At 38.6% G+C, this 13,090-nt stretch overlaps 1 protein-coding gene across 1 annotated transcript; it reads left to right on the forward strand.

Annotated features, from left to right (window-relative positions):
* The first annotated feature begins 5,819 nt into the window (after nt 1-5,819).
* LOC113052548 (transcription factor SPT20 homolog) lies at nt 5,820-12,480 on the forward strand. The gene is made up of 7 exons (XM_026216960.1): nt 5,820-5,873; nt 6,319-6,468; nt 8,183-8,354; nt 8,438-9,649; nt 10,705-10,772; nt 10,973-11,016; nt 12,203-12,480. Exons 1-7 carry the CDS (start codon nt 5,823-5,825, stop codon nt 12,267-12,269), a joined length of 1,764 nt encoding a protein of 587 aa, XP_026072745.1. The 5' UTR covers nt 5,820-5,822; the 3' UTR covers nt 12,270-12,480.
* The last annotated feature ends 610 nt before the right edge of the window (nt 12,481-13,090 follow it).

Consider the following 13,090-nt stretch of genomic DNA (forward strand, 5'->3'; position numbering starts at 1 on the left):
GATTCCTTGTGATTGGTTTACTACATATTTCCATAGTTTATTGTTTCACAGCTGAATGAACTCTTGTCTCGAGTTATTCATTTAATCAATTGAATCTAATTTGACAAGCATTTTCTGATGACTTCCCAAACTTTTACAAATGACTGAGCTCAGTTTTCCATACTAGCTGAGCTGCGTGGGATTTACATACAAACAAAGACACCTGAGGCAATCTTCCAACCCACTGAATCTTTTCACTGTCACAAACTGGGCATAACGATAATGAATATTTTGCTTTCAGGAGATGCTGATTGTGCTAAAAGCCTGATGGGTTGTAACTTATTTTGTTATGGCTGCCAAAGCATACACTTCAACAGCTGGCCTTGAATCCATACGATATACTGATGTATTTTATAAAACAGACTCTGATTGTATGAGCCACATTCAGGTGACTATAAATGAATATAAACACACACCTGTGACCACATATTCAATTTAAATCTGTTGCCTGGAAATGATAAATAGCCTACAGTTAGACTAATAAAATGAAAGAAGAACTGTTTATGACAATTAATAATTCTAAACTTGACTGCTGAATAATATGATATCATATAATTATAAAGGCAATAAAACAGCTCAATTAGATGCTGGAAAACATGCATGCTGAATAGAAGATATCTCTTCTGATGATTAACATTAAGGAATATATAAAAGGATTTGAACAACAAACTGTATTCATTTGTGTTTAGACACAATCTGTTTAGACACAATTTGGAATTCATCACAACTTCTTTTTTTTTCTCTCTTGTATCTCATCTTTTTGATTTGTAGAACAGGCTTCTTGATGAAATGAATTCCTAAATTCTGTCTAAGAATAGCAGCTTGTGTTAGAAAAGAAATCGCTGAGGGTTCGAGGATGTTATTCATGATATTCATACACGGGGTTGAATCTTGTCTCCTGTCTTATTCATGACCACATAAATAAAGTAGTTTTGAAAGACTTCAATTTAGAATCAAAAATACATCTTGGTGTGTCACTCATAAATAGAAAATGTTGTAGCTCAGACAAAAACTCAGCTACATTTATGTGATCGTCTAGACAGGATTTGTGAGGAAATATGCGGGAAATATAAGATTACACCACAGACGTTACTTCACTTGAACAATCTGCACCTTCAATTATTATTAAATCTTTATAAAGTTTTATGAACCAGACTACTAGCATGTAATCAAATATCTGGCAAAAGAATGACTGCAGGATATAAGAGGATCCCCTAGGCCTCATGCCAAAAGTAGTCATTCTAGAATTAAAATAGAATTCATTCACAGCAGTTGGTTCCAAGGAACACAGATAGGAGAAATAATGCTTCAGAATGTTAAAATACATATTTCTTATTATATTTAATAACTTCCACATTCACATTCATATCACACACGACACCCAGATTCTCATTTTTTTCTTTTCTATTTTCAGATCTATTTATTTTACATTATGCTAAGGGCTTCACTGCCAAAGTCTGTCTGTCAGACAGACCAGAAAATAGACAGAAACACAGTCTCACAATCACAATCTCTATCTATTAAACTACAAAGGTTTGTGTATGATGGTAGGGTGATCACTTAACCTATTCTATTTCAATCCAAGCCTCCCTGTCCATCATTGAAGTTATATGAATAACAGTAGTGAAAAAAAATTGCTGCTATGGATTGTTCACCATTTCCTCACTCATGTTGCTCCAAACCTGTATGATTTTCATTTTACGCAGAACACAAAAGATGATATTTCAAGAAACGTCAGAGGGATCTTAACCAATATGGAATGACATGGGTGTGAGTAAATAATGAAAAAAACAAACAAAACAAAAACACATTATTGGTTGAACTATCCCTTTTAACTTCTACGCTATTAAACTTACCTATACACCAAACACATTTCAATGCAAGATGATCATAATCTGCTATATATGTGAAAATCATCACTGCTTGGACAGTTGGTTGTCTATACACTGCAGTCATGTCCATATTTAAGGCTATCATGACAATAGTGATGCTCATATCCTGAAGCAAACCAAACTATGAAAGCCGTTTCTGCAATACAATTTTACAATAATGCTCATCTTCCTTGACACTTATATTGAACGTTTGTTCCATCATTTATTATATTTTTCCTTCATTTATTTACACATTACCTCTTTTGAGAATAATTTTACCTATAAAAGCTGTTTGAGCAAGTGATATAAAATTGGAAAATGCACACAGCTGGGAACTATACTGCTGAGACACCTGCTGGCATTTCACAGCACCCAAACATTTCTCAGCATCTCCAGCAGCAGAAAGTGCTTCACAATGAGGAAAACAATGAATCCTCAAAGGGTTTGCAGTAGGCTTTTCACAAGTGTTTCTTTTTTCCTGAATGTTCATGTAATCAATATTCAGGTGATGTTGCCATAATTTTAAGATGACAAAAACTGCTTTCTATGTACATTTTGTATAGATGACATATTTTACATATCTTATAAAAATGTATGTGAGCATCAGTGTTATTGTAGTATCAAGATACTATTACAGTTTTTCTTAATATTTTGAATTAGATTTTATGTTTTTTTTTTTACTACATCCAGTTAAACTACATAAAGCTCTGGTTTAATGTTTTTGTGCTTCCTTTTATTTCAGTTAATAATTATTTCACTACATTAGACAAAATACATTTGTGTCTACTGTAGTAAAATTGCTGTTGCTACAGAGTGCCATGAAAAAAGAGGTTGGTTGACATTCCTGAAAACAAAAGGCTTTGAGACAGGCAGCACTAACTGGAGTGACTTTATGAAGAGAAAGTGATGCTCATGGTGGATCAAAGCACTACTCAAAGGGAATTTTATGATCTTTACGAGTAATCCAAGAGCTTTAGAAAAATAGGGCATGACTGCATTTTGTCTGATCTGCTTTATCCTGAAAGGAAAACTGTAAGAGCATGCAATGTTTTAGACATCCCACTATTGACTGATGATTTTTTTGGGGGGCATGGAAGATGCTTAGAACTGTATATGAATTATGTATATTACTCCAGAAACATGGTCTGCCATTTTGCGAGTCTTAAAAAGATTCCTTTAAGTGCGGATTATGAGGTCGACTAATGAAATTCCAACATCTACTGAGCAATTTAAACTCTATAGGAAGTCATCGATGGATACTGCACACACATAAACGCTGACAGACATTCAATAAACACCCTGTGGCTATTTTAAAAGACATAAGGCTTGCTTGCAAATGCAGATACATAAACAGAAAACCATTTGCAATATGTAGATCTTGCAGAGATGTTCAGTAGTAGCTGTTTTTGTCGGGTAGACAATGACAGTTACAATATTGTTGTACATCAGAAAACACATCTGAATGCCATGTATACAGAACAAAAATATGAAGCTACAGTGGACATATGATGCACCAAAGTGGGCTGTTCACAGTCAAATGTACCTGATAAACTTGCCACTTATTGTATATTGCTGAGAAATAACTGTGAAGTCTTATAACATATTTCTTGGTATTATGAATGCACAGAATATAAACATTCAAAGAGAGCTAAATCTCATTTCATCTTTCCGCATTCCCTTTATAGCTGCTTTTACTCACTCACATACATAATGCATGATGTCCTTTGCTTAAGGAAGCATCTGCCAAAATGTACAATTTTACATTTCTGAATAATTTACTGAAAGCTGTAAAACAAAGATTCAAACCTAATATATGAAAAGCCTAGTTTGAGGCATCTGTCATGTCATGCCGAGATATATTCAGCCTGGCTCCATATTACTGAAATTAGGGACAGAAGTGCAAAATTCACAATTCCCAGAACTCATCACTCCATCCTTCTCTGAATCTTCTCTACAGGATCCACCTTTCTCTTAACACTTTGCCTCTTCTAATTTTAAAACTGTAAAAAATTACAGCAGGCAGCCAAGTGAGTCCATTAGGATACATGCTTATAATAGCCACATACAACACAACCAAGACTCACCTGTATGCGACTCATTCAAATTGCCAGAAAGTGAACATAAAGTCCTACGGCTGAACTGAACATTCGGATATGAATCAATAAGAACTGGAATGAGGAAAATGAACAGAAAAATGGAAAACACATTGACATCAAACAAACTCATGACTGCCGCCCTTCTACAAGATCTTAAACTTCAAATACATAATACTGAATCTGGGTCACTTCAGGGTGACAAAGATTGCTAGCTTTCTCTATACTAAAATTCATAAAACTTTGGTACTCTCTGTCCCAATACACTAAGGTATGCAGAACCAACACAGTCTCACTCGCTACTCGTCAAATGTCTGACGCATGGTCAAGGGATCTGGCGTCACTTTTTTGACGCACTGGGTATACCTTTGACGTCTTTTTTCAACGTGGGGGGTAGTCCGATAGACTTCTATGGAACTAAACAGCGTTGAAATTTGACGTCTTGTTTCAGCACACCACAACCCATTGTCTGCCTCGTATGGATCTAGACTACAATAAATAAAAATAAAAAGGAACAGGTTACAAAAAATGATCTATGCCAAGGTGAGTCAAATGGCGGCCCCCAAATGGCGGGTTTTTGATGTTTAAAAAGCCTCGCAATCTGATATCAAAGCGCCCGCAAAGGTTTAGCGCGTTCATCAGCGGTGAGTTTAACAACGCTCACCTGCAGGGAAAACGGCATTCAGAGATGAGTTTAACAACGCTCACCTGCAGGGAAAACGGCATTCAGAGGTGAGTTTGACCAAAGCAACGCTCGACTGCAGGTAAAACAGCATTAAAAGGTGAGTTTAACAACGCTCCAAGGCGCGTGCAAGTAAGCAGTTTAAGCGTTTTCTTATCATTGGTAGGACACCGCTTTAACTATAGCATGCTGGATAACGTATTTTTATCAGAGGTTTGTTGATTTTAATAAATGCATATAAATGCTACGATTGTGTTCAATTAATCTTTTTATTATTATTATTATTATTATTAAATCCTCTAAATTAATAACGCTTACGTCACCGTATGGGCGATCCCAAGGTCCATTGCGATTTTCCACTCGGTAAGTAAAGTAATGTTAGAAGGCTTAATTAATAAAGATCGATACTATTCTTACATTTACACATCAAAACTGTTGAATCAGGACAAGAAGTTGTGTTTAGGAACTTTACATTTTTTAAGGTGGCCATGTCTTATGACGACAAATAATGGAAAACATTCAAAAAAAAAAAAAAAAAAAAGCTTTCAGTACCAAATGTGCAGGCTACCAAAGTTAGCTAATTGAATTCAAGTTATTTTTTTGTCGCATATAATCATGTAAGGTACAATAATGGAATGTAAGATTTTCAGTATTACATTATGACATTATTACAACTATCCAACATTCTAAATGTTAAGAATGAAGAACGCTGTTGCCAGATTGGTTTGTTTTACAGCCAAATTGTTAAAAATCCACACAAAATTACATAATAAACACCCAAAATAAATCCATAATTAACAATACAATTAATTCATAACTACTACATTGTGGCTCATCACAATTTTTCAATATGAAATAAAACAATTCATATGTATAAATAATGTAATAAGTAATGCTGCCATAAACTATTGACTGATTCATTCATATTCATATATATATATATATATATATATATATATATATATATATATATATATATATATATATATATAAGTAGCTTCCAAAATAGGTAAATTAGAAAATATATAACAATGACACGTATGAAAAATTATCATTTATGCAAATAAGTTGTGTTGTTTTTGTTGACACTGTCTAAAGTGTACTCTTCAAAATGTGTGTATGTGTGTAGTTTTCAAAATGTCTCGAAGGAAGTTCAAGCCTTGCCCCTCCTGCCAAGCACTTAACCAGGTGAAGGAAAATAGAATAGAGCATTATGTGTAATATTCAAATATGTGGTTTTAATATTCTACATTTCTCATTGTTAGGTCAATTGGACACTAAAGTATGCTCCTACTAAATGACCCTGTATGATATCTGTACTGTGTTACAAAACAGTGATAATGTAAGGCGTCTGGTTGATATAAATTTTGATTGCTTGTTTTGCACCAAACACCATAGACAATATTAATTAGAGTAGCCTGGGTGTCTCCTACATCTGCCACTTTCACTGTATGATTATAATAAGAAGAAGAAGAATCATGTGGCAATCTAGAGACGCATATTCTGAATTGCATTGTGCTTTGTGTGTTCCTCTCTTTCCTGTATACAGCCAAATTAAACTCTATCTTGATTGTACTTTTTCTCTGTGACTGTGGATCTGATGTCTCGCTTTGGTATACTTTTACCAACACAGGTGAGCCTCAAAACCTGCAGCTCTTGTTTTGCAGCCATCACCCAAAAAAAAAAAGTAGCAGCCAAAAAAGTGACCCTGGACAGGAAGTGGGGGGAAAGGGTCCTAAAAAATAGAAATGCTGGAAGAGTGGTGGACTCTGCCCATATTGCAGTAAGTAGAAATGCTCATATTTCATTAAGCAATATAATTTGTTTCACTTTCATTAATATTGTATGGTAGGGCAAGGGCCTCGTTTTACAAAAATAAGTTTAATCTGTCAGTGAATGAATTTGAGGTTGTCATAGATTGCATTCGTGTAACATATTATTTTAATTAATTTGTAATTTGCTTGACACGCATGGAATAGACTTTCTTTTTGACCAGGCGCTCATGTACATTTGTTTACATATACAACCGCCTACATTGTAAATATAACTTTGCTTTAGTAATACACAGGTACTTCAGTATGCGTGTTATTGAAGTCTCTGTCTCTGCTAAAGGCAATTCAAAGAATTCAGACCCAGAGTCACTATTAAAGACAGTCTTGCATGATTATGTAAGTAGATAACATGCTCCTACCTTGCACTACCACCCCTACCGTGTGAATATTTCATCTAACCCTTATAGTGTCTTCACTGCGTTAATTTTAGAGAAAGTGCGTGATGATGTGGCAAAATAACATGCGTGTAAGCCATACTGTGTGCAACATATGTGTTGTTAAAAGCAAGGCCATATTCCAGGTGTCCTATTTCAAAGCCACAACTTAAAATCCAGGTGTCCTATTTCAAAGCCACAACTTAAAAACATTTTAATTACTACAGGGGAGATAGTAATGTCACATTAAAAGTGGAAAGGATTCAACCATACCTACTGGAGTAGGACCGCTGTCTATTTTATGTCCGTTGGTGGCATTCCCAAATGAGTGTTTCTGTTTGTCCCCCAATCTACATTTGCAGTGGGCAGAGACAGGTAGACCGACCGGGGGGGGTTGGAGGGAGAGTGTTTGGATCTGGTGGATAGGTGGCCATAAAGAAGGAGTCCAGTCAAAATGTATTTTTGTTATCATATTTTCATTTTGTGTGTGTCCAATCAATACAATTATTATTGAAGGGTGTCAGGACTTTTAGTGTTCCCTTTAGAAACCCAGATTGCTAAGTACTAAACCATCAGCATCCAGCACAACATTACATGAATATTGGTTGTATAAATCAGGGTTTCACAAACGGTTTGTTCCAAGGACCCTTTGTGTGGGAGAAACATTTCCAAGGACCCCCACATAATCAAAACGATTAAGCATATGTTTGCTACCGTTTGTATATTTTGATGACATTTCTATTCTCTGAAGTTGTGTCCGAGTTCACTATTCCGTGTTTTCTAGCTGGTGTGTACTAACTTGGTCTTCAAACTTACATCAATTAAACAGAGTAAAGATTATGAGTATTTGGTGTGCTGTCCGGGGGAGGGCTCCAAGTTCGGGATTTTTGCTAGAACCCAGAGTACTTCCCCCCATTGTTATAAAAGTATTTAGGACTAGAAGTGAGGAGATGGGGTGGTGGAGGGATGCTGTCAAACTGTCAACGGACAGAGGTATGCTTGTTGTTATATATACACCTCTTAACTCGTTCATTGGATTGATTAGCAGAGTTTGCTCCATTCATGTCTAATAAGGTTTGATTATTTGGAAATGCTCTTCCAAAACTTTGTTAATAAAACATCATGTAATGTTGTTTCTAAGGGGAAAAGCTGGTAAGGTTGATAATGTTAATTGTGTACCTGTATATTAGAAACAGTAGCACTAATGTATTTAATGCAGTTGTTTTCAATAGGGTGGAAAATAATGCAGTGGGAATAACTAATGTTTGCTGTCTGCATTTATTTATTACAGGTGAAAAAACTAAGTGCATTGGGGTATGTCCCAATTCTATTTTTCGCCAAGAAAGATAAGGCCTCTGGAAAGTGGGTGGCTGATGTTGTGACCCATCTGACACCCACTGAGGATAACCTAAAAATTGTGGCCACCATGAGAAAGGCCTACAATTTTTTATTGATCAAAGAAGGTAGGTCATGATAGTTTTAAACTTTTTTTTTTTTTTTATGATGGGGGAATATCAAAAATTAACATACACATACAATATTGTAGGGAACTCCACAACGACATTGCCAGAGCCCCAGCATCAGACTCAACCCGAGCCCCAGCATCAGGCCCAGCCCGAGCCCCAGCATCAGGCCCAGCCCAAGCACCAGCATCAGGCCCAGCATCAGGTCCAGCCCAAGCACCAGCATCAGGCTCAGCCCAAGCCCCAGCATCAGGTCCAGCCCAAGCACCAGCATCAGGCCCAGCCCGAGCCCCAGCATCAGGCCCAGCCCAAGCACCAGCATCAGGCCCAGCATCAGGTCCAGCCCAAGCACCAGCATCAGGCTCAGCCCAAGCCCCAGCATCAGGTCCAGCCCAAGCACCAGCATCAGGCTCAGCCCAAGCCCCAGCATCAGGTCCAGCCCAAGCACCAGCATCAGGTCCAGCCCGAGCCCCAGCATCAGGTCCAGCCCAAGCACCAGCATCAGGCTCAGCCCGAGCCCCAGCATCAGGTCCAGCCCAAGCACCAGCATCAGGTCCAGCCCGAGCCCCAGCATCAGGTCCAGCCCAAGCACCAGCATCAGGTCCAGCCCGAGCCCCAGCATCAGGTCCAGCCCAAGCACCAGCATCAGGCCCAGCCCGAGCCCCAGCATCAGGCCCAGCCCAAGCACCAGCATCAGGCCCAGCATCAGGTCCAGCCCAAGCACCAGCATCAGGCTCAGCCCAAGCCCCAGCATCAGGTCCAGCCCAAGCACCAGCATCAGGCTCAGCCCAAGCCCCAGCATCAGGTCCAGCCCAAGCACCAGCATCAGGCTCAGCCCGAGCCCCAGCATCAGGTCCAGCCCAAGCACCAGCATCAGGTCCAGCCCGAGCCCCAGCATCAGGTCCAGCCCAAGCACCAGCATCAGGCTCAGCCCGAGCCCCAGCATCAGGTCCAGCCCAAGCACCAGCATCAGGTCCAGCCCGAGCCCCAGCATCAGGTCCAGCCCAAGCACCAGCATCAGGTCCAGCCCGAGCCCCAGCATCAGGTCCAGCCCAAGCACCAGCATCAGGCTCAGCCCGAGCCCCAGCATCAGGTCCAGCCCGAGCCACAGCCTCAGGTCCAGCCCGAGCCCCAGCATCAGGTCCAGCCCAAGCACCAGCATCAGGCTCAGCCCGAGCCACAGCCTCAGTTCTTGGCCCTGGCTGAGTCCCAGTCTCAGGCCCAGGAAAATGAGACCTTTTATCTTTTAGATTTATACCCTGTCTCTCCCCCACCCCCAACAAAAAAAAGAAAGTGTAAGTGAACTGTGGTCTTCAGTAGCTCCTCACTGCAGAACACAAGATCCAAGGGGTGTGGTTGGATCCACATATAGGGGGTGGAGTTTGATAGGTTTAGGGGTGGAGCTCTGGCAGATGGGTAGGTTTAGGGGTGGAACTGGGCGGGTTTAGGAATCAGGGGGTGGAGACGGGTAGGTTTCGGTAGATGTAAGGAGGGAGAAGTTGGATCTGGATCCAAACACTCCCCCTGGATCTTGTGTCCTGTAGTGAGGACCATCTCATGGTCTTAGCAAACTATGTATGAATTTCCCCTTTTTTGTAATCATTATTCATTAAAATACAGAATTCTTCAAGTGAATTTAAGTGCAGTCAATTAGTTAATAGTGAGTAATTTTCAGTGGCCAGTCTGATACGCAAAGAAGTTTGTCCTTGCATACACACCTTTCAGTACTGAACACGCACTCTAGGAGTCAAGCAATTGGCAATACACACTTGAGTAGAGATGAATACACACACACAAATCAGTGGGCAGCCCAGGTAGCTTATCCCCTCCCCCCACCCCCACCACTGTTCTCAAGTCTGTTTCAATAACCTTTAGGCTAGGCTATATGATAATAAGTCTACATTTCGGCTATGAAATCACTGAATTTGATGACTAAAGAGCAGTTCATTCCAGGAACGATAACTATTACCATGACCATAACGTTAAAAGCATCCAGACTGACCAACGATAAGCAAAGTCTCACCTTGTGTTAATAAATGTGATGGCTAAAATGTGATGGGTTCTTACTGGCTGTTAGCTTTTTATTGTTCTCAAAATCGATTTAAAAGCGATCCCCAACGATATTGTTCTCCATGTAGTTATCGTTATAGTTTATCATATTAACAAGAACAATATCTTTTTTTATAGTTATCGTTCTTGGTGTGAATGGCCCTTAATATAATATTCAAAGTTCAAGGACAATGGTTAATGTTGTTCCCCAGGTTTTATGAATCTTAGTTAAGAAAGTTTTTTTTTTAAATGTTTTTTGACACTCATGGTTAATTAATATATTTATTTTTTGTCATTTAAGGTTGCCGGAAATGCAGTAGGCAAAAAGTTTTCAAATACGACTCCATAACAGGAAGAAGGATAAATGAGGTAAGAAATATAGTTTTCATTGGGCTGTCTCAACATCTCTCCATTGTCTGTTGCTCATCTGGCATTTCACAGATCACAAAATACTAAACATTTAAGCAAGTGGTAATTTGAGTCCATTTAAGTTCAAATGAAAGCCAAGTGGCCTTGCCCCAAAAATTATGAAATTCAAAACCTGATTATATGTTTGTGTCTTTCTGCAGGGGCAAGCAGAAGTAAGGGTGAAATGGTTACCTTGCTCTGCATGGTATGTACTGCTTTATATTGGTTTATATTGCCTTCATACATATCCTTTCTGTTTCCACTTTTAACCATCTCATAGGTGGTGGATAAAGGTTGGAACATAAGGTCGGAATGTATATTATAGCACACCTGTGTAAATGTACAGGTGGGTCTCAAAGTTTTGCAACCAACAAGCAGCGTTGAGAGAAATGTCAAGTCCACTATATTTTAAGTCCAGAGTCAATGCAGCCTTCTACCTGGAGATTTTAGAGCATGGTTCCATCTACTGACGAGCTTTATGTATATGCTGATTTCCTTTTCCAGTAGGACTCTGCCCCTGCCACAGTGCCAAAACTTCTAGTAACTGATTTGCTTAGTATGGTATTGCTGTGCTTAACTCGTCTCACCTGAACCCCATAGGGAGGACAATGATATAAACCAAACCCAACATTAAAGACAACCTCAAAGTCACTATCAAAGCAACATGGGCTTCCATAACACCTCAGCAATGCCATACACTGATGGCGTCCACACCACATTGATGCAGTCATTTGTGCAAAAGCAGCCAGAACAAGTAGAATGTATGCATTAAAATTTTTGATAAGTCAGATTTGTAAATTTATTTTCAAAAGGTCGACATTTCTGTATTCCTCTTTATTATAATATAGTGATTTGATGATTTTTGGTTTTCATGAGCTGTCAGCTGTCATAAAGATTAAAACAACAAAAATTGCTTGAAATATTGCACAATATTGTAATTTTGGAGACCCACATGTTTATTAATTACACTGTTTGTTACACTGTTGGTATAGGATGGATTAAATGCAGTGTCAAATATTGTATACAGGATTTAGCCACTTGCTCTTTTCAGTACCATGCATAATAGCCCCTGTGTGATTATATGTAGGAAGTAGACATTCACCAATATACTGGCAAAAATCTGTATCAGCCAAGATCATCCTTGCTGACTGATATAGGCTATTGGCTAGTTAACTTTCTATGACTTCATAGATCAGAGTGGCTGATTTTTATCTGTTACATTGCATCAAGCATTACAGTATATATGTATAGGTTTGTATAAAAACAAATACAAGGCCGTACAATAATTTTTTACAACTATTTATGCTGTGAAACTATTATGTTAAAATGGCCCCTCTGTTTTTCACTGTTCTAATGTTGTTATTATTATATTTTTTTACTGATACTTACAGTGGAAAAATCTGGGAGGAGACATGGGAGCCGGCCTGCCAGTTCTCACCAGGTGTCAAGCATGTGTGACGTCACCCATTCATCTACAATTCAGTATGAGTTGAATACCTGCTATGAGTTGTCGAGTTCGCTGTTACGGCACAGCCATCCTGTTTGCGCATGTGATGATTTTAGATAAGAAGGAGGAGCCACGTTACACACTTTCAATGGTTTCCACCCTAACATGCTGTCATGCTGTTTTTTTTCTTTATTACTGATTCTTGCTAAAAGCTGTGTTCAAATAAATCAAAGTGTTACTATATTTCTGTTTATGTCTTTCCATTCACCTTGTGGGTTAGCCAATTAACTGAAATATTCTTCAACACATCAAATTATATATTGCAATATGATGCACCAAAATATGTAGGAAGGTGGGACATGTTTTCAATCATATTAACTGACACCATGAAGAGACAGTTGATTCCACCAGATAAATCATACATTTTCTGTATAAAGGGTAGCTGAGGTAGGCAGGGGTGGATAAATGCACAGGCTTACCAAGACCAGATGTCAAGAGGGTCCAGAAGCCTCTAAAAAGGTGAAAGCATGGTTTTTTTAATTCAGGAAAGTTTCTAAAGGCTTTTAAAAAAAATGCTTCTAAAGGCAAGGCACATGAAACCCTGGCTTCTGCACTAGTGGCCTTTTCCATTTACTTTGACACACTGAATGTGTGTGTGCAAGTCTACCCCCGGATGGGTAGTAAAAAGCAGAAGACAATACATTTTTTTTACACTTTTAATGTTATTATTTCAATCTATATGGGCCAGGGAAGCTGGGTTTTTTTGTTGTTTATTTATATTTTTTAAACTATAACTATCAATATTTATTTAGATGTTATCATGGTATTAATT

This window comes from Carassius auratus, chromosome 32, assembly GCF_003368295.1.
Source record: "Carassius auratus strain Wakin chromosome 32, ASM336829v1, whole genome shotgun sequence".
Lineage (NCBI taxonomy): Eukaryota > Metazoa > Chordata > Actinopteri > Cypriniformes > Cyprinidae > Carassius > Carassius auratus.